Source organism: Mercenaria mercenaria, chromosome 15, assembly GCF_021730395.1.
Source record: "Mercenaria mercenaria strain notata chromosome 15, MADL_Memer_1, whole genome shotgun sequence".
Taxonomy (NCBI): Eukaryota; Metazoa; Mollusca; class Bivalvia; order Venerida; family Veneridae; genus Mercenaria; species Mercenaria mercenaria.
In genome coordinates, this window is record NC_069375.1 from 42,801,345 (window position 1) to 42,821,211 (window position 19,867).

The following is a 19,867-nucleotide window of genomic DNA, read 5'->3' on the forward strand; positions in this document are numbered from 1 at the left end:
GACAAAAGGTAAGGGTAGATTTTTCGGAGGCCCACAACGATAAAAAGCTGTAACGGAAAAAAACTGTTATAGACGGGTTAACTCACGTTCACACTTTGTACTTGAATGTGTCCTTTTATACAGTTTATGATCGTAGTTACAAAGCCGACATCTGGTGTTTGAAGATGATGTACAGTATCTTTGATTGCAGTTTGAAATACCAGGACAGGCTAGAAAAGTTAAATATCTTTAATACGTGGTCCGACAACTGTATTGAAACTTTGGAAATAATATATTATAACCAGTATGAAGTTAATTTGTCTATTTTAATTGGTTCCGGTCAAATGCAAGGTCATAAATTAAATATAACAAGATTGATGTTATGCGATGGTAATTAATTGTACTTAATTCCCTTTTCACCTATTGAGAACACCACCTTGACCGAATGACTCAATGCATTTGTCTACGGCACCCTTTTAATTGTACAAATTTCCAAGACCTGCAATATCTGATAGTTAATAAAAAATGCAGTACTGAAGATTTCAACAAACATACAAAGATAAAAAATGTCACTTTTAACTAATTTACTGAAATGGCTTTTTGTTAGGATATCAGTTATCTTTACGGCTAAGAAATGAGTGTTGAAGAAGCACAAGTCTTGAAAAACTTGCATTATTATTCTCTAGAAAATAATCTCTTTACATTATACTCAAAAAAACTATCAAAATGGTAAGCCCCATATTTTGAGGAAAAAAATCAAACAACAATAAATCATAGAAAGAAAGGGTTGAACAGTATATTACTTTAATTAACTGATTATGTATACTTTGAATTCCGGAAAAGGACATCATAAAGGGGCCATTTTTGGGGACAATTTAGTACCTTTAAAAACACACCATTTTCAATGTAACTGTTACATATCTTCGTTTTGATGCGTTTGCAATATTGTCCCAGTGTTACAAATGGCATTCCTTTTTTAAATGTCAGTGGCAACATTTTGAGAATATTTCAAGTATTCAGTCACACGGGACAATACTGTAACAGTAGAACATGTAATAAACTGGTAGATTGTTTTGTTTGTGTACGAAAAATTTATGTGTTATGATGTGTACTCTTAAACCTTTATCTTGCATTGTCAACAAGTAACGCGTGACTGTACACAGTCAATATTTAGGGATAACTTTATCAAAAAATTTAAAGTTTAAATACCTTTGCAACCCCTATTGTATCCACCAGAGTAATACGGATCATTGCATTTTGTACATCTTATACCATCAGGTGATCCACCACACTGCTGATGTCCGGACACACAATGTGCAATATCTATATGCCGACAACCTATAATTGAATATGTTTAATTCAATACTCGTCTTTACTTTGTCAAACTATAGCGAGTCAAAACGTGTCACGTCATGCCATTTTGAGCATTGCATTTGCATTCAGAATTGAAAAATGTTGAACAGAGATTGATGATATACTGACAGGTAACAGCCCTGTAAAAAAATTGAAAGAACTGTTCTATTAACCGTAGTTAAGACAGAATACTGGCTGGCCACTCGAACATTCATAGGAAGTATAAAGCATAATAAAACAAAAGTAACTGAAAAAATCATTGGATATCGGACATGTACAATACATTTCTTAGTTATTGACTATTACATTTTCAGTGTCATGTACTTGTATAAGAAGCATATGGAAACCTTATAATTAAATTATTTGATTAATGAGCGAAAACAAACAGAAATAAAATATGAATAGGCTGAAACATGATGGTCGTTTCTTTATCAGAAATCATGTGTTAATTATCTCAACTGCAGTCTATACTCGTGCCGTGTGGAAGGCGTAAAAAGTCTCCCCGTACATGGACTCCTAGCTGTTATTCTTTCTGATCCTTTGGGATAATTGAGTTCGCCTTAAAAGCCTGTGATACGGGCTTTGACGGGAGTCGTATATTTCATTACTACTCATGAACTGACCCTATAAAACCGAGTCTGCTATTATTTTACTTTGCAACGATTTATACTTCCAAGTGTTTTTCTTATAGACATTTTTAAAGTCACTTTATCATTTTAGGATCAGTTACTCAAATATCATCTATATTATCGCTTATAAATACTATTTAGATAAAATACCATTGTGATAAAGATAATTAAAGGATTCCTCTTTAGAAAAATATTATGACCATTTCCTTGTAAAAAACAATTGCAGAATTCAATGAAGTTTTACTACAACTCTAGAGTGAGTATTTCTATTTCATTTGCAATCGTTACTGTACCTTGGCAACAGATGCCTGATCTCCATTTAGGACACAGACATTTTCCTGTCATTGAACTGTAGGAAGCACCATTTGAACAAGCCTTGCTACACGTACGAGTGCCTCTATAATAATACCCTCCTCCATCGTTATAGCATCTTTCTCTTTGTGTACCAGCTCCACATGTCACCGAACATGATCCCCAAGTACAATATAAATAACCTACAGTCAAGATATAGACAATATATATTTATTCAAACATTTCAAATTTCGACAGTATTCTATGGTATTGTCTACGAGCAGCGATATTACATAATATAAAACTACTTTAATGATTATTGTTCTTTTTTTTTTTAAACAAATATTGATAATTCTTATATGCTTGTTCCTGTTAAGATAGTCCTGCACGTTTTTTTTTTTTTTTACAATGTAGAATTTGATTAAATCCTGATTTTTTAAAACGCCAGAATATACTTAGAAAATTCAGGAAATAAAACTGGTAGGGTCGTGTGCTTGAATTTTTGCCTGACAGATTTGAAAAATATGGACCTTACGCACTTTTTTAAAATGGAAATCTATGGGAAAACATATTTTTTTTAACATTTTCGCGAATAGAAGATTTTCCACAATGTATATTTTAATGAAATGTCTCACAGTAAATTGTAAGTAAAAGAAAATGGCCTATAACGTGGTGAAATAAAATGTATAGGTCCATGTGCTTATTTTTGAGATAAATGACAATGACTAAAGTGAACCGCATATTCCACGCTAGTTTTTTGACATTATTTTGAATTATTTAACGTGTCAGATGTTTTAATATCATATTTTAACTTTAGAAAGATAGAAACAGTGCCATTGTAATAGATTTACTCGCAGGTTGCAATTAGTTCATAAAGTGATTTTCATTTTCGTACACCGAATCAAGGCCTTATTTTACGTTTTCCGGATAAAGGACGTTACGCCATCACTTCCGGTTTATGTAACGTGCAAAACTAATGTAAAAGGCAAGGCAATGTTGTTCTTATATTAAATCCAACTGTTAGGATTTCTTAAATCATTTAAAGAAATGAAAGACTTTCAAAATCGACTTAAAAATGAGAACGTTATGACCATTTAAATATTTGATAAAAATGGCGGCCATTTTGTTTCGATGACAACAAAAAACAAAATGGCGGAGTTTTGAAAATTTCTAGATACATATTTGAACCCTATCTACTTATTTCTTTAAAATAATTTTTCTACTTTTTGCATTATAATGAAAAAAAAACCCATATTTTATATCTTACACTAAAGAAACATATGAAAATATATGAAAATAAGCTGTTTAACAGGTTTTTTGCTAAATAAATAATTCAGCATTGTGAAAACGACGTCATAAACACACTAAAATTGCTACCTCCCCGTGATCAACCATTTTCTTGAATTTCAAACTGCCATATCGCTTTCAATAATGGTCCGATTTTAAAAATTCTTTCTGCATTATAAAAGACTTGGGGTGGCTTTCATATGGAATAAACTCATTGTCAGGCATTCCTTGTCCTTCATGATTACACTAAAATGACGTCACGTTAACGTGCGATGACGTCAATGTTTTTTACGACCAAGAAAGAGCGCTGCTATATTTTATGTACTGTTTCAGATTTAGAAGCGAAATAATGTATAGCGAAATCGTGTTTTACCTAAATTAAAATACTCAAGATCGGTTATACGTCGCCAGAATAATTCACGTGAAATTATTCCGAGGACGTATAACCTCTTTCCATGTATTAATAACATAAAAAACACGGTTTTCTCCTAGACATTATTTCTTAAATAATTACAGATACCACATTGTGCTGAAAATAAGCATTAATTTCTTGATTTAAAGTTTGTACCTGAAATAAGCGACACTGGAAAAGCATACGTGTATATCAAAATGATAACGTAATATTCCATCCTTGATGCTCGAATCAAAATATTCCACGAGTGATTTTTTTACACTCTTAGTTATGAAAATTATTGTCAATGTAATTCGACGTAGTAGTTTCATGTCCCAGAAGCCTTTATTATGAAAACGAAAAAAATATAATTATTTATCTCTTCCTGTTTGTTCAACAGTGTCCTCGTATTACAAGTGTTTATTACAATTTCCATTCACCAAACTGCATTGTACATGCACTACATAAATTGTAAAGGTAAATGTCACGCAAATAAAATATTTGCTGTCTTCTTTTCTTTTGTATTTTATAAGCAACCATGCTTACATGAGCAGCATTACATTTTCAGTTTGGTATAAAGGGAGATAATCGGATTTCTGTGTAATTGTTAATGTGACTTACCCGTAATGATGATCAAAAATTTACTTGAGAATACGAAATCTCCCGATGTTACTTCGGCATTCTCCTGCTGCTAATAAATAAAGTTCGTACAAACAACCAATCGGAGACTGCCGAAGATCTATATCATATCCTTTTAATAATATCTGTCATGTGTTTACGAATCTGCAAGCCTCATTACTGCCCAATGCGCAGGTGCCCTCGGGACGGATATTTCCATTCGCTTCGTAAAAACATGACTGATATTTTTTCTTGCATATCGTATACACGTTAGAATTTTATTCTGGTAAATCATTTTTCTTGCATACCGTATTTTACAAATAACAAGTATTATACAATTGAAAATGGAGGAACAACTTCAAACTGGTTTTTAATTTATTTCCAACTAGTTTCGGCTTTCAATGCCTTCATCAGGGGTATAATGTGTACAATGAATAACGTTGATGACGTCATGTAGAACACGACGTCATAACAACGACGTCAAAACATATGCAACAGCATGACGTAATTTAACATTCAAAAACATTATACATATCATACAGAAATGCACAATGTAAAGGATCTATGAAGATACATTATTTCCAGAGAAAACGCAGATAGCAAATAGGATATTAAAAGTCTGGAAAAAACTTGAACATTTATAATGCTTATTACTGTATTTTATATATCAAAAGTATAGAATTGACTGATTATACAGAGAAAGATGTAAAAAATGTAAAACATAAAGATTAAAAATCTTAAATTAATTATTAGTACAAATATTTCGAGTTCATTCCATTTGGATAAATTGTGTCTAACTCATGCATCCAGTAAGTCTCCCCCAGTAGACGTAACCAATCACCAATTATGTGTTCTATGGGCATGAATGAAAAGTCATCAAATGTGTGAAGGTTGGAATTAAAATGTTCAGAAACATTAGTTAAAGATTCTGGATAATGGTTTATATCAAAACGATGACTATTCATGCGTTTAGAGCATATCTGGTTGGTCTGTCCAACATATTGAAAATTACACCTTTTACATGTAATAACATAAATTACATTTTTGGAACTACATGAAAGACTCTTTCTAATTCTGTAGTTTTTCAAAGTTGCAGAAGATGTAAAAATAGTACATTCATTTATAGTTAACAATGTAAGCAGCGAGCTCTATTATATTAAGAAATTTGACAATACATACTTGGTCTTGTAATAGAAGAATGAAGCAGAATATCATTTAAACTAGTAGGTCTCTTGTAAGCAACAATAGGCCTGAATTTAGAAAGGTACTTGAACACTCTGCCTATTAGAAAGTTGTAATAAATTCCAGTACTTATTCACCTCCCCAATGTTAGGTAGAGATGGATTGTTTTTAGCACTCTTTCTTATAATAGAGAATGAACACAAAGCGCTAGCCTGGTACCCGACTGTATATCGAGAATCATTCTCTCCAAGCAGTCGTTTATGGAACGTAGAGAGTAAACACGGACACCAGTCTAACAAAGCGCGGGAAATTAACGTCCGTAAGCAGAAGTGACGTCATGATGTTTTGCGTTACGCACAATAACAAAGTTCCACTTTAGTTTTATAGTTTGTAGCGTAACGTTATGTTTTTACGATAAACTATCGCATTTTGAATCGAAAACATTAAAGTTAATTTAGAATCATGATTATAAGAGTATAAATGAGGGAAAATAAACTTTGTAATGTAAGCAAATAAAAGTTTAACGACTTTTAAAACCACATAATAACAAATTATTTCCAATATACAAACTTGCTCACATTTACTCGTTGTGTATCAATTGATAACATTGGTTCTGAGTTTGTGCAATGATTAAAAACCGACACTAATATAGAGCAGATGGTTGTAAAATGCAAGTTTTCTAATATAATGAGTTTTTGAACGCTTGTAGTGACATACTGTCTATACTACACAATGCCCAGGCTTCGGCACACAGGCGCTATTCAAATGTTCATTGGTGGACAGAACTAATAATAAATCGGAACTGAAATGATTCATTTCCATGGTACACAGGACTGATCAATAAGCCCAGAAGGAACAGCTAGAAAGAGTACATCGTGGTTTAGAAATATGTTTACCCGCACCATAATCTAAAACGTTTTGAAATATCTACAAATGTACATGTTGTGACCCTTTAACAAGACACCTTAATAAGCAGTTTTTATAATGTATACTGTGACAGTTTTTTTCTCACCCATTAGATTAGCCCGTGAACTTTTCAAAATATATATTTCTAACGGAAACATTACGTCAAAGATTAAAAACTAAGCTAAAAACAAAGGATAAAAATTTACAATAAAAAAAAAACGCGTGTATTTGCATTTTATTCAAGGAGAATAACAAAACAAAACAAAAAAGTAAAACTGTTGGGTTCATTTCACGCTACCAATTTAGGTAATAACCAGAAACCCAAGGTCATAACCGAATATGATAAATATATATAGGAGATGATGACTTCAATGATATGCTTTCAACTTCTTAATCTGATCAACGAATAACATTAAAAATGAGGAAAAAGGTATCTTATCTGCTTCATAAATTTACTATTAACGTTTAAATTTCATATATATACAGAATACTGACCGTCCATAAAGTATGCTAAAATCCATAAAGTCGCTTTCTTATGAACATCTTTGAACCAAGTTAAAATTTACTCTGGGCGAGGAAATACTTGAAGAGAGGGATACAGGAAGAAGGCACCGTTTGCTCGAGGCGAAGGGTCCGATCATGATTCTCGTGCATAGATTGCAGAAAAAAAGTTAATCCTATTTGTGCTCATGGCCTCTTACTTCTTACCATAGGTATACACTGTCACACGAACTAATAACATCACTAATTTATTAACTTAAATAGTCCCAGCCTAATCTAGAAAAATAATTATCAAGGAAGGGAACTTCCATAAATGCTTATTATAATAATTATGAACAAGTGAAGTACGTGGAAACACGGTCATATTTTCACGTCTGCCGAGATTCCGGAGCTCAACCATTAGTGTATTTACAGCATAACAGTACAAAATATGGCTTAACTGAGGCGAAGTTTATAGACAAGGCATTGTACTATTTATCATTTCTCTTTTCCATTTTAAGTAAACCTAGTTGACTACATATAAAAAGTTGCAAGAGAAAAATGATATCTTTCGTTTTGGAGAGGCCGTTATTAATATTCTATATAAAAGAATAAGCACTTATTCATCAAATCTGTGTAAGATTTAAAACAAATGACTTTTCAAATTCCTAGCATGTTCTTATATTGTTAGCTGTTCATCGAACAGTGATCCGTTGTTGTCGACTTATGGTCTGTGGGGTAGTTTCTGTATGTCGTCTAGTTTTTCGATTTCGTAACCCAGAAATTAGGCAAAGGTTCATCCACTTCAGCCATTGATACATTCATTCCGGGATTGTTTAAGACTAGATTTCGCTTTCTACCATATGTCAAACAAAAATTAAACTCATTTGAGTAAACATTGTTTATGAAAAATGCAGAATTCTCTCTCTTTGAAAGTATTACTGGCTACACACGAATTTGTAGCAAATTGTTTCAAAACTGACTTTCGGATATTAGCGTTTTGCCTATGTAACTGTTCTAAATCAATTAAAGGCTCAGTATAACAATTTATTCCAAATGTTGACGATTTCTACCAAAATTTAGGAGTTAAAATACCCCACCCACCTGAGCTACATTTTCGCCAGTTTTAAAAGCCCATAAAACTATCAAAATTACTGTATTTTGTAATAAGTCATCATCAAATAATTGTGTTAAAATCCACAATTTTATGTATTTTCATGAGAAAATATAATATTTTGCAGTCAGTGTAGGTTATAGACAATGTGCATACAAATGTAATACATATAAATCACATGCTGTTTCTCAATAAATCGAGCCTATTTGTGTTTCATTCAGACAGATTTTGGGTACCAAACGTTTCCTTCTATTTTAGATGTCAAAGTACTCTTACGTGCATAATTTTGACTTTTAGTTGACAAAGATACTTTAAAATGTAACATACGTAACAGTCGCCACTCAAATGTTCCACCTTGAGGAATTAGCAACATTGAAAACACTCCAACAATGAATTTGTATGCTTTTAATTTGAATAAAGCATGTTTACTGAATATGCACACATGACCGTTATTATTTTGTTGCACTTAACTCTTTTACTTTTCTCAATTATAGGATGTCGACAAACTACAGTAAAACAATTATGCCTATTTCAGCATCACTGTAAAGATAGTTCTGCTTCAAACATAGATAGCATATTGATAATTAACAGTAGACGTGGTTACAGTATGTGCACAGTCTGAATATTTTTGACTTTTATTCAAAAGAAATACAGAACATGAGGGTATCTAAGAATCAAACACATACGTTACCTAGGTTATAAAGGTCTCCTATTCAATTTCATATTTCGTATATTATTTTTCCATGTTAATGCATAAATCATGCTTATTGGCATTGCAAAACACCTACTCAGTCAGTTTTTACAGCATTACAAAGATGAGATAAAACATACGTCACCAAATACGTTAACACTGGGAAAGGTTTTGGGTTTCGTTGGACTGTGGTTGTTTCAAGACATTGTTATATTTTCTTTGTGTTTTGATATTTACAGAAGGTAAGATTGTATTCATTTCTGAAATTATCAGTTTATATGCATTATATGTTCAAAGTTGCTGATGTAATTCCTGATGTAAATAAACACTGCATATTTTGAACTAATAGAACATCATACATATACATTACAACATGGGTAGTAAAACAAATGTCATTTTTGGTAATACATGTTTCTTCAAATAGTTCTGTTTCTTTGACCATAGTGATTTTCAAATATCACTTATGCTGTGGGACGGAATTACTGAACTACGCAATCATATTATATTTCCTTAACGAAACCATAGATGAAACTCCTTGTTCATATTGTGGTTGTGGTATCATCGTTGTCAATTATGAGTTCTTACTAAAATTCAATATTCTACTTTTAAAACTTTTAACAATTACAAACAAAGCATTTTATTCAAAAGATAAAGTATTTCAACTGTTACATGTAGATTACCTCGGTATGGAAATGTGTTTAAAACATTAAGTCTAGTAACTACCTTAAGTTTATTTAATTTGGTAATGTATGTTTCTGAACTACACAAGAGGACACATTATACATCAATGTAAACCATATGACAGAAAAAATACTCTAACTATTTTATGTGAGACGTCGCGGCATTTGTTTAGAACATGCCAGCGGTGCATTGATGTCTTTATAACATTTTTATAAAAGCTCGTTTTAGTAAAGTTTTTAAGCTACATCCTAAAATTGATTGAAACATACGTAACTTTAAATAATAATTACAACAATACCAAATAGCATTACTCATACGACCAAATAACGAACAGATATGATGCACGTCTTCCATGAATTGCTCAATTCATAGCTGCGAAGCTCTATTCTACCTGTTCACAATATCAAGCAAATGCATGACTTTAGATGTATTCATAATGGTTTTGCACTTTTTCAGAGGCATCTGATACAAATTAATATTACATTGTAGCTACATTCAAAATTCTTTTAATGAAAATTAAGTGTAAAATGTTTAGTTTTAAACGAAATAAAAGCATTTAATTTAACATTATATTATATTGTAACGTCTTTTACGGAATGCATTTTGAAAATGGCGTCATCGTGATTAAAACAAGGGAAGTAGCTCATATTGGTAACGTAGTTTTCAATTGAAATCATTTTAACAAAATCAGATGACTTCTGTTAAAGCAATGATTACTTAGATCTTATCTATATTTATGTTTGCAAACTTATCACTTTGAAAATAACAGGACAGTATCTTTATTAACTTTGGCTGAATAACTAAACTTCAATCCCTTGAAAACTTATATGATTTGTTTTATAATACATTGTACTAAATATAAGAACAATAGTAGCTCATCAATTTTTGTACGTGTAACCGATTTCGGGTGGTCATTTTGTGAGCGTTAAAATCCTCAGTAAAATGTTAAAATGCGATATCTGTTATAGCTTTGACTTTTGACGAGCTATGTCTCTTTCATTATATGTACATGTTTTATCGAATCTAAGCAGTAATTCGGAAATTTGGAAAATGGTGACCATCTTAATCTGAATCTAGTCTGTGTGACTAAATAACTCACTTTGTTGGTAGTTTAACAAACTTAAATTTTGGGTGATTTATTTGCTACGTACACCATGACTACTAAAAAGATCTAAGCTAGCATAGAAGAGAATTAAAGCCATTAAAACTTTGTAGGAGTTAACTCATATGTATAATAAATTCTGATTAATTTAAAATAGCTGTCATCTTGAATAAAGACTTATATTGCTGTTCTGCTTCCCTTTTGATATAATTCTCCATCGGTAACTACCTTGAAACTTTTGCGGTCGTATCAGCTTTTGCAATACTATCATCATTTATACTCCACCGGCAAAGAGTAGATCTGTCAGTATGCAAATTGCCCAGAAATGAAACACCAACCATAGGTTTGACATTAAGGTAACTGATTTTTTTACGTAATTATTCATTCATTTTATTTTCTTTATTGTTAACATGAGAGGTCTGTTCCTTTATAAAGGATTAGAATTTTTCAAGATTACCCGCGAAAGTTTATGTACCTATATGGTGGGTGGGATATATCAGCCCCTACTACCATACATAGCGCAGTATTATTTGACAACCAATGTAAGTTATTGATTATTTTAGGCACTAAAAGATAAGATTTATCATAAGAAATGACACATAAATTCCTTTTTCATTATCCAAACCAGCATTATCCCTGTGCAATGCTAAATTGTATTCATTAGACACCAGCGTTTTTAAAATTGACATTGAATTTTACTGACATTTTATTTATTTATTTATTTTGTTGGGTTTAACGTCGCACCGACACAATTATAGGTCATATGGCGACTTTCCAGCTTTGATGGTGGAGCAAGACCCCAGGTGCCCCTCCGTGCATTATTTCATCACGAGCGGGCACCTAGGTAGAACCACCGACCTTCCGTAAGCCAGCTGGATGGACTGACATTTTGGTCAGACCGACCTCCACCTTTAAAAGTTTCCTGAATGATAGTATAACATCATGGTATAGCTCAACCTTTGCCTAATTTCTGGGTTACAGCTATTTTTTTGACCTTGGCCCACGGACCATTACGAATGTCACGCACTTTATTATACATTTAGAGATAAACTGTTCAAATTGTTTGAAATTTAGAAGTACTTGCATATACCTGAACCTGAAAGTGTACATTAAAGAAATAATATGAATGTATGCACCCTTTGTTATTTAAGTGAGAGTCCCTTCAATATATGTTTAAATTATACATTCTTATCCAAAAGTAACCATGGCAACATACTACGTTTGCAAAAATATATGTTTGTGCTTTTACTTTTGCCACGACACCGAATTCCTTTCAACTGGGAGATCACACCGTAATTTTATGTCATCGTTGCAGTTGCGTCAACGGCACTGTCGTCCGTTCCTATTATGAGCAGTCCAGGACCCAGATTCACAAAACATTTTCAGTCTCAGTGAGTTTGATAATGAAACATTGTCGTTTATATCTAAACTGCATGTTTAAACGTTAATTACAAGTAAAGATTTATTTTCAAATGGCTATCCAGTGTTGATAGTCAGCAGTACACTACAGCATGCACATGCCATTAAAAAGGTCATGATATTGGCCTTAATTTTTTCAAACGTTTTAACAGAGTTTAACAGGTCACCATTAAAATTCACCCATTAGTTCTTACTATTTAATGTGATTTTCATGACCATAGTTTTAATGCCATACATTAAAAACCCATGAAATATGTTAAAACCCTGGTAAAATATACCTTGTTAAAATGACTTTGATGGCCATGAAAAGCTGCCTAAAATAAACCATTAAAATAATTTCACAGGCTCCTTAAAACGCCTTGTACATATTGTCATGTTGTATCCTTATTCTGTCATATGTTCATATGAAATGAGAAAATAAATGGATTTTGTATTGTATTGTTTTGTACTGAGAAATGTTTACAGGTACCGGTTTAATAGATCAAGTGACCATGTGGGTAATTTTAACTATTCAACATTATGATATTGACCAACATTCTGACCAAGTTTTTATTGGTACAGATATTAGGCAACAGGTGTATTCAAAAAGCAACTGTTGATGACAATGTCAGCGCACAATAGGCAATAACAACTTAGCTCTACTTCAGTACTTTGTGCTCAGGTGCATGCACTTAAACAGCTAAGAACAAATGTTTGAGGGATTGCATCACAAGTTCACCCCTCCCCAATCAAGCTTACCACACTCTTTGATTCATCGGAACGAAGAAGCGATTGATCTGCCCATGCCCCAAATGAATTTAAGTCAGACTGTAAATCTTTTCAATCATGTGTACTGTTCACTTCTCTATAAACCTTAGTTCCGCCCAAGGATTGGAAAATTAATATGAAAACCTAAACGGGTCTGAGCACATTTTATAATGTAAATTCCTTACCCCACCCTTTTTCTTATACAAATGCCAATTATTTGGACAAGAAAAAAAAAATCAACAGAAAAGTGGCATGCATCAATACATATTTACCTTTACCAAAATAATGTAGATTGATGTTATCAAATAAATTAATATGTTTTCATCCGACTTCCATTAAAATAAATCCGACTTTTTTATAGGAACACAATTTGGCAATCATTTGAAAAACAATGGCGTAACTGCATCAAGGGGAAATAACTTTAATGCAACTAAATATAACATCATGATATATTATAGATAACGTGTGCATAGTATGTATTTATTGTGATTAAAACCCATTTTAGAACAATATGGGACTGAAATTATAAGCATTCAATGGTAGTGCAAGCCAAAAACCAAGAAAAGAAAATATACGAATCACACTTTCAGAATGAAGGATTTATTGGGCATCACATTGCTGTTAAGGGCCATTAAGTTTACTCTTAAATGAAATCGTACAGAACCTGAACATTTAATGGGCATTAAATCAATTTTAAGGGCCATTAATAATCCTGTTAAATTCAAACTATATAGAATATCACTTATTTTTCAAAGCCATTAACTTTTTTAGCTACCAAACTTAATTTTTAATGACAAGATTCATGGTAAAAATGGGTGTTTTAATGGTATTTTAACATGTAACCCATTAATATTGTGAAACCTGTTAAATAAAGTGATGCAATAATTAATAGGGTTAATTAACGGGTTTTCCTATTTTAATGGGTATTTTACAGGGTTTTAAACCATGTTTAATGGTATGTGCATTCAGTAGTGTATCCTTGAAAAAAAAGATGATCAGAGTTAGTTATCTAGTTTTTTTTATCTCGATTGTGTCGAAAGCTTCAAGCTGATTTGAACCACTCTAGAGTTCGCGTCCTGGAGAAACCAGTACTGGTGTCATATAAGAAGACGTGCTCGTTGCTTAGGGGGTTAAACAGACTAACCCGGGTTGAGCAGCCGCCAATTAAAGCATTAGACCATCGTTCGCGTCTGTAAAGTCAGAATTAAGAAGTAATCTATTCTAACAGCTTATATGAAATTTATATCTTCTTTTAAACATTTGAAGCTTTGCTTAATGTCAGTGATCAATAAGCCGAAAGATATACAAGCAATCGTAACGATTAAAAGGGAAGTTAAGTTTTACATTCAACATATCAAGCAACTTTGTTAAAAACGTCTTGATTTAATGGTATGAAAGCCGGTTATTAATGTCAAAATCATGAGCGAATACATAAAGCAGTGTATTTTATCAGCTATCCACCGATATGTTTGTAAACAAACTGACAAAAATAGAATTGTGTAAATTGACGAACGGAAGAAAGATCAAGTGCTATAATCTTTGTCACTTTAAACGGGTATACAAAATAATCCAGTTTAAAATACATGTACATAAAGTTTTTGTCATGCCTTCAAGTCTAATTCACTTGGTTGACTTATAATGATAAAATTCCGGCCCATGCCCCATGTTCACAAAACATTTTTTCTGTCTCAGCTGAGTTTGAGTTTTAACTTTTAAAATCAAATCTAATTATAACATAAAGACATTGTTCCAACTAATATAATCAAGCATCTGCATTTCCAAACATTGATAGAGTGATACTACTTTATGACGAGGGCGAAGGCCGAGTGAAATTATTTGTACAACGTATTACCAAATGAGTGTATAAAAAGTGTTCAATACGGGTTTTGCTATAAATTATTTTGATTCTATTATGCCCTTATATAAAACAGTAGATAAAATAAAGTAGCTGTCTTTCTTTGTCGCAATAAAAACATTGATCTCACCGCATGTTAACGTGACGTCATTCTAGCGTTAGAGTGTTTTAACAGAGAAAAACATATTAGAACATAATATCTAAGAAAATCGACTTGTTTATGTATTTACAGACTCCCAATTACTACTCAAGTAACGTCGCGCTAATATTAAAAACGTCAACATACGAGAAGTAACGGTTATATTTAGATGACGTTGTGGACGTCGCTGGCAATTTTGAATCGAAAGGATTAACGGCATATTAGAATCAAAATAATGTTTAGCAACATATGTTTGACTTAAATTGATACACTAAAAATCGGTTAAACGTCGCCAGAATAATTCACATGAAAATATTCCGAGGACGTATAACTTCTTTCCGTGTATAAATAACGTTAAGACACGTTTTTTCTTCTTTACATTATTTCATAAATAATTACAGATAGCGCATTGTCCGTAAAATAAGCATTAATTTCTTGATTTAAAGTTGGTACCTGAAATAAGCGGCACTGGAAAAACCCACGTGTATATCAAAATGATAACGTAATATTCCATCCTTGATGCTCGAATCAAAATATTCCACGAGTGATTTTTTTAAACTCTAAGTTATGAAAATTATGTTTAATGTAATGCGACCTAGTAGTTTCATGCCTCAGAAGCCTGTATTATGAAAAAGAAAGTTAGACATTATATAAGAATTAATCTCTTCCTGAATGTACAACTGTGTTTTGGTTTTACAAGTGTTTAAACAATGTCCATTCACCAAACTGTATTAATTTGTATATTCACTACATCAGTTGTAAAGTTAAATGTCACGCAAATGAAATAATTACTGTACGTCTTTTTTAATTTCATAAGCAACCATGCTTAGATGAGCAGCATTGCATTCTCATTTTGGTTTAAGGGAGACAATCCGATTCCTGTGTAGTGTTAATGTGATGGAACGTAATGATGATTCGTAACATACGCGATAATACGAAATATCCCGATTTTACTTTGGCATTCTCCGGCTACTATTAAAGTTCGTGCAAACTACCAGACGGAGATTGCCGAATATTTATACATAAATTTCTATTCATATCTTAAGCTTATCGTAAATATATCAAGAAGGAAGTTGCCCAAAGATCCAGATGAAACCAGATATTTTATATAAATTAACACGGTTTGAAAACTTTTCACGAAAAGAATCGCTTGTTCTCAGTAGAAAAAAATCCCCATAGTGCCAACTACTGCAGCATAAGATAACAGATGCGGATTGAACATAAATAATAAAGGGAATTTAAAAAATACGTTGATTTTGTAACCCATCTGAATGTTATAATTCAATATCTATAAGTTTAAGACACTCTAAGGGGTGGCGGTCGGTGGTCGGAGATTGAGGTGGATATAATACACTTAATTCCATAGTTATAGGTTATTAACTTTGTATCGGGAAATATGCACGAGTTCTTCAGCGAAAATATTGTGCGACTTTAGGAGCGCAATATTCTTCCGCTGAAGAACAAGTGCATATTTCCCGATGCAAAGATAATAACATTTTTAATACATACTCATATACACGTATAAATATAATGTAAGTACCATAAATTTGTTCAATAGCCTGAATAGGATTGACAATACTGAACTAAATAAAAGAAAACAGTGGAACAGCACACACTGAATTACGTCACGCACCCGATATGAAATTCAGGCGTCAGTATATGGATAATAATGACGTTTCCGGTACCAGTGTAACTTAACGGGGAATAGAAACGAGTACGCAATAAAGGGTACTATTGGGTTATCTTTATGTAGTTCAGGGCACTATTTTGACATATTTTCCCGATAACCAGATAATATTTCACGAAAATCTTTTTTTCTACTTTCACGAAGGTTTATTCGTGAAAAGTTTTCAAACCGTGCTAATTTATATAAAATATCTTTACAAACGTTAAAACGACCTCCTCGAAGCCTGGTGGTAAAGCGTCCGTTTCGAGTGCGGTAGGCTGTGGCCTCGATACCCGGCCGCGTCATACCAATATGGCATATAGTTTGGGTCGAAAGTAAATAGATAAAACGAGGAGAGTTAAGATTGTACCTGCAAGTACAATTTTATACGTGCAGGTATATTTTTACGTCCGCAGGTTGGAAATGTACCTGCAGATATAAACGTGTACGCGCACGTAGAAAATTTTTATCTGCACGTAAAGATTTATACCTTGAGGTACAAATGTATGTGCAGATACATTTTGTACCTGTACGTACAACTTTATACCCCTGTATGTATGAATTTTAATAAAATAAGTATAAAATTGTACGTGCAGGTACAAAATTTATCTGCACATACATTTTTATACCTGCAGGGACAAAAATATTTATATATGCAGATATAAATCATACCTTCACGTATAGTTCTTATTTGTACCTGTAGGTATAAAAGTGAATCTGCAGGTACAAAAATATATCTACAGGTACAACTTTATACCAGCAGGTACAATTTTGTTTTACACTTACAGGTATGTTTTTGTACCTGCAACAATTTTATAACTTTTTGGTGTATCTCTTTACTTTATAAGTCACTGTCTGCAATGTCGCAACATTTCTAAAGAGAGTCAAATAATTGTGCTAAAGGTAGTTAATCAGATTCTGATCAACTAATGGATTTGCTCAAAACTTTATCAACTGATTACTTACACTTATTCATGTTCATTGACTTAATACTCACTCGTCAGACTTTCCTTTCACTGGAAATATTTTTAAACTTTGACTTTTCTACCTTGGTTGCAAATTAAGCAATACTGTTTTAAAGGTGTCAAAAATTAAAAAGGAATTGCGGCAATTTGAATATTTAGAAGTTAAAAGTCCTCTAACTCCAAATTACGGACCTAAAACGTTTATGGATATGGACCCTGAAGTTCGTGGTTTAGCAAAATCAGGTACTAGTAGAATAACAGAAAATGGATCAATAGGCTCATAGAATTTCTCCAAAGTCAAATATGTTTACATAAAGACAGATATTGTTGCTGCCAATGAGTGCGATTAAATTTATACTATAATTCCAAGTTTGATAAATGATATTTGATATTATAATTTGAAAATGGTCACTTCCATTTAAATCATCCAGTAACCGCCATTCCAAATGTAGGAAAGGCTTGGCTGGGAATAGAGAAAAGAATAACGCCCTTTTGCGGAATAATGGTATGTTTTGGATTTGTCAACAAACAGAGAGAATTACTATAAATGGAAAATTCAAAAATTTGACCACTAATATTGCTGTCAAAACAGTCCAACGTTAGTGATGCCAATTCAAATCTTTCTTGTGATAATTATGATTGCAGATAATGTGTAATAAGGTGGTCAAAGTCTTTAAGATAAAGTTTTGCTTAGAAAGTATTGAATAGAAAGAGACTGATTGTGGCATAGTAACATGTAATCTCTTTCGGTATTTTTCTTAATCAAATCATACAGTGAGTAACCTGTAAACGATGTGTTGTCGCTTCCTTTCAACAAAAGGTTTCATTAAGCTGCATCATTGATGTGTTACATTTTGACTGAAGAAGACGAATGTCATTACAGTTACTCTTTAGTCCACGACAGTTCTATTTATTTTCCTTGACATTAACGGAACTACTGTAAAAGTCTTATATTTCGCTGATTGCTTTTTCGCGATTTTCCAATTTTATTTTTTTTTGCGAGTTTTGCAAAGGTTGCCAAATCGAAATCGGAAATATTCGCTATTTTCCGAATATTTAAAATTTTAGCGACACAGATGAATTCGCGAGAAGGTTCATTTGAGAAATTTCGCAAAAAATAACAACCTCGTGCAAAATAGACAGTATTTACAGTATTTTTAGAAATATGGTAAACATATTAATCTGTCTTCCCAGAAGAAATGTTCTTAGTGATTTTCTTCCGATCGTTGATGGGAGGACAGACACAATTCACAATTTATATGGCAACCTTCCAGCTTTTCATTGTGGAAGAAGTTTTCAGGTGCCCCTCATTGCGTTATATCATCACGAGTGGGCATCTAGGTAGAACCAGCCTTCGTAAGCCTGCTAGATAGCTTCTTCACTTGCAGAATTCAACGCCCCGAGCGAGGATTGAAACCACATCGGTCAGGGACAAATGATTTGAAGTCAGCGACCTCAACCACTCGGTCACTTAGGCCCCAATTGTGTAATTCGCGTTAGCTTTAAATGAATAAGTTCACGTGTGTATTTTAAGTTTAAATTTGGCATTTGCAAAATGTCTTGCTTCAGAGAATCCAATATCCTGTTTGAATTTGATCCTGAGAACAGATTTTATGATCTTCATTTATGTTTTTACAGGTACGATACTTTCTGTTGTTTGCCATTATTAATGCAGCACAATGGACCATTGCATCTGAAACAAGAAGAAACCAACAGAACGTCAAAACTGATTTTTATGCCATTATGCTTTGATGCGTCTAGCACTAGTGACATGTGTTTATCTAACAGTGATACACTTGAGAAATACAGTGTGTATAAACAAGGATGATATGTCAAATAGATATATATATATGGTTTGCCTTTTTATATCTATTGCGTATGTGTTCTGCCTTTTGAACTTTAAATAGTGAACCCCCTATACAGAATTTTGATAGATTTGGGTACATCAGCCATGCTAAAGAGCGTTACTTTTTTCAATTGCAAATAAAAATGATACCAATCTTTTTATGATGATAACATATATTAATATTTGATTTTCGCCAGTCGCAGCTCGCATCCGGCGCAGAGTTCAACAAAAGAACACGTGAAAGAGTGGGTATTTTGCTCCTAGATGCTAGGAAGACTATCGTAATATACTCGGACTGTTTGGTTGATATCAGCAGTTGTAATGCAAAAATGCAATAAGGGGATTTAAAGGGATTGTGACACTTACAATGCAACTGACATTTATTGAAGAAAGAATAACGATGAAGCGAAAAATAAATTTGGTTCAATGTAATGTGAAGTACGCTGAGCATATTGCCCCTTACCGAATGCCAATTGCGTGAAGTAACATATTTGTGCAAATTTATTTTGTTTACTCTGTATTAACT

The 19,867-nt window shown here is 32.7% G+C and overlaps 1 protein-coding gene across 1 annotated transcript; it reads right to left on the reverse strand.

Annotated features, from left to right (window-relative positions):
- Positions 1 to 66: 66 nt before the first annotated feature.
- Positions 67 to 4,804, reverse strand: LOC128548767 (multiple epidermal growth factor-like domains protein 10). Its single transcript, XM_053524209.1, has 4 exons — positions 4,108 to 4,804; positions 2,255 to 2,455; positions 1,189 to 1,317; positions 67 to 209 (listed from the first exon to the last, which is right to left on the reverse strand). The coding sequence occupies exons 1-4, from the start codon at positions 4,166 to 4,168 to the stop codon at positions 67 to 69; spliced, it is 534 nt and encodes a 177-aa protein (XP_053380184.1). The 5' UTR covers positions 4,169 to 4,804.
- Between the last annotated feature and the right edge of the window lie 15,063 nt (positions 4,805 to 19,867).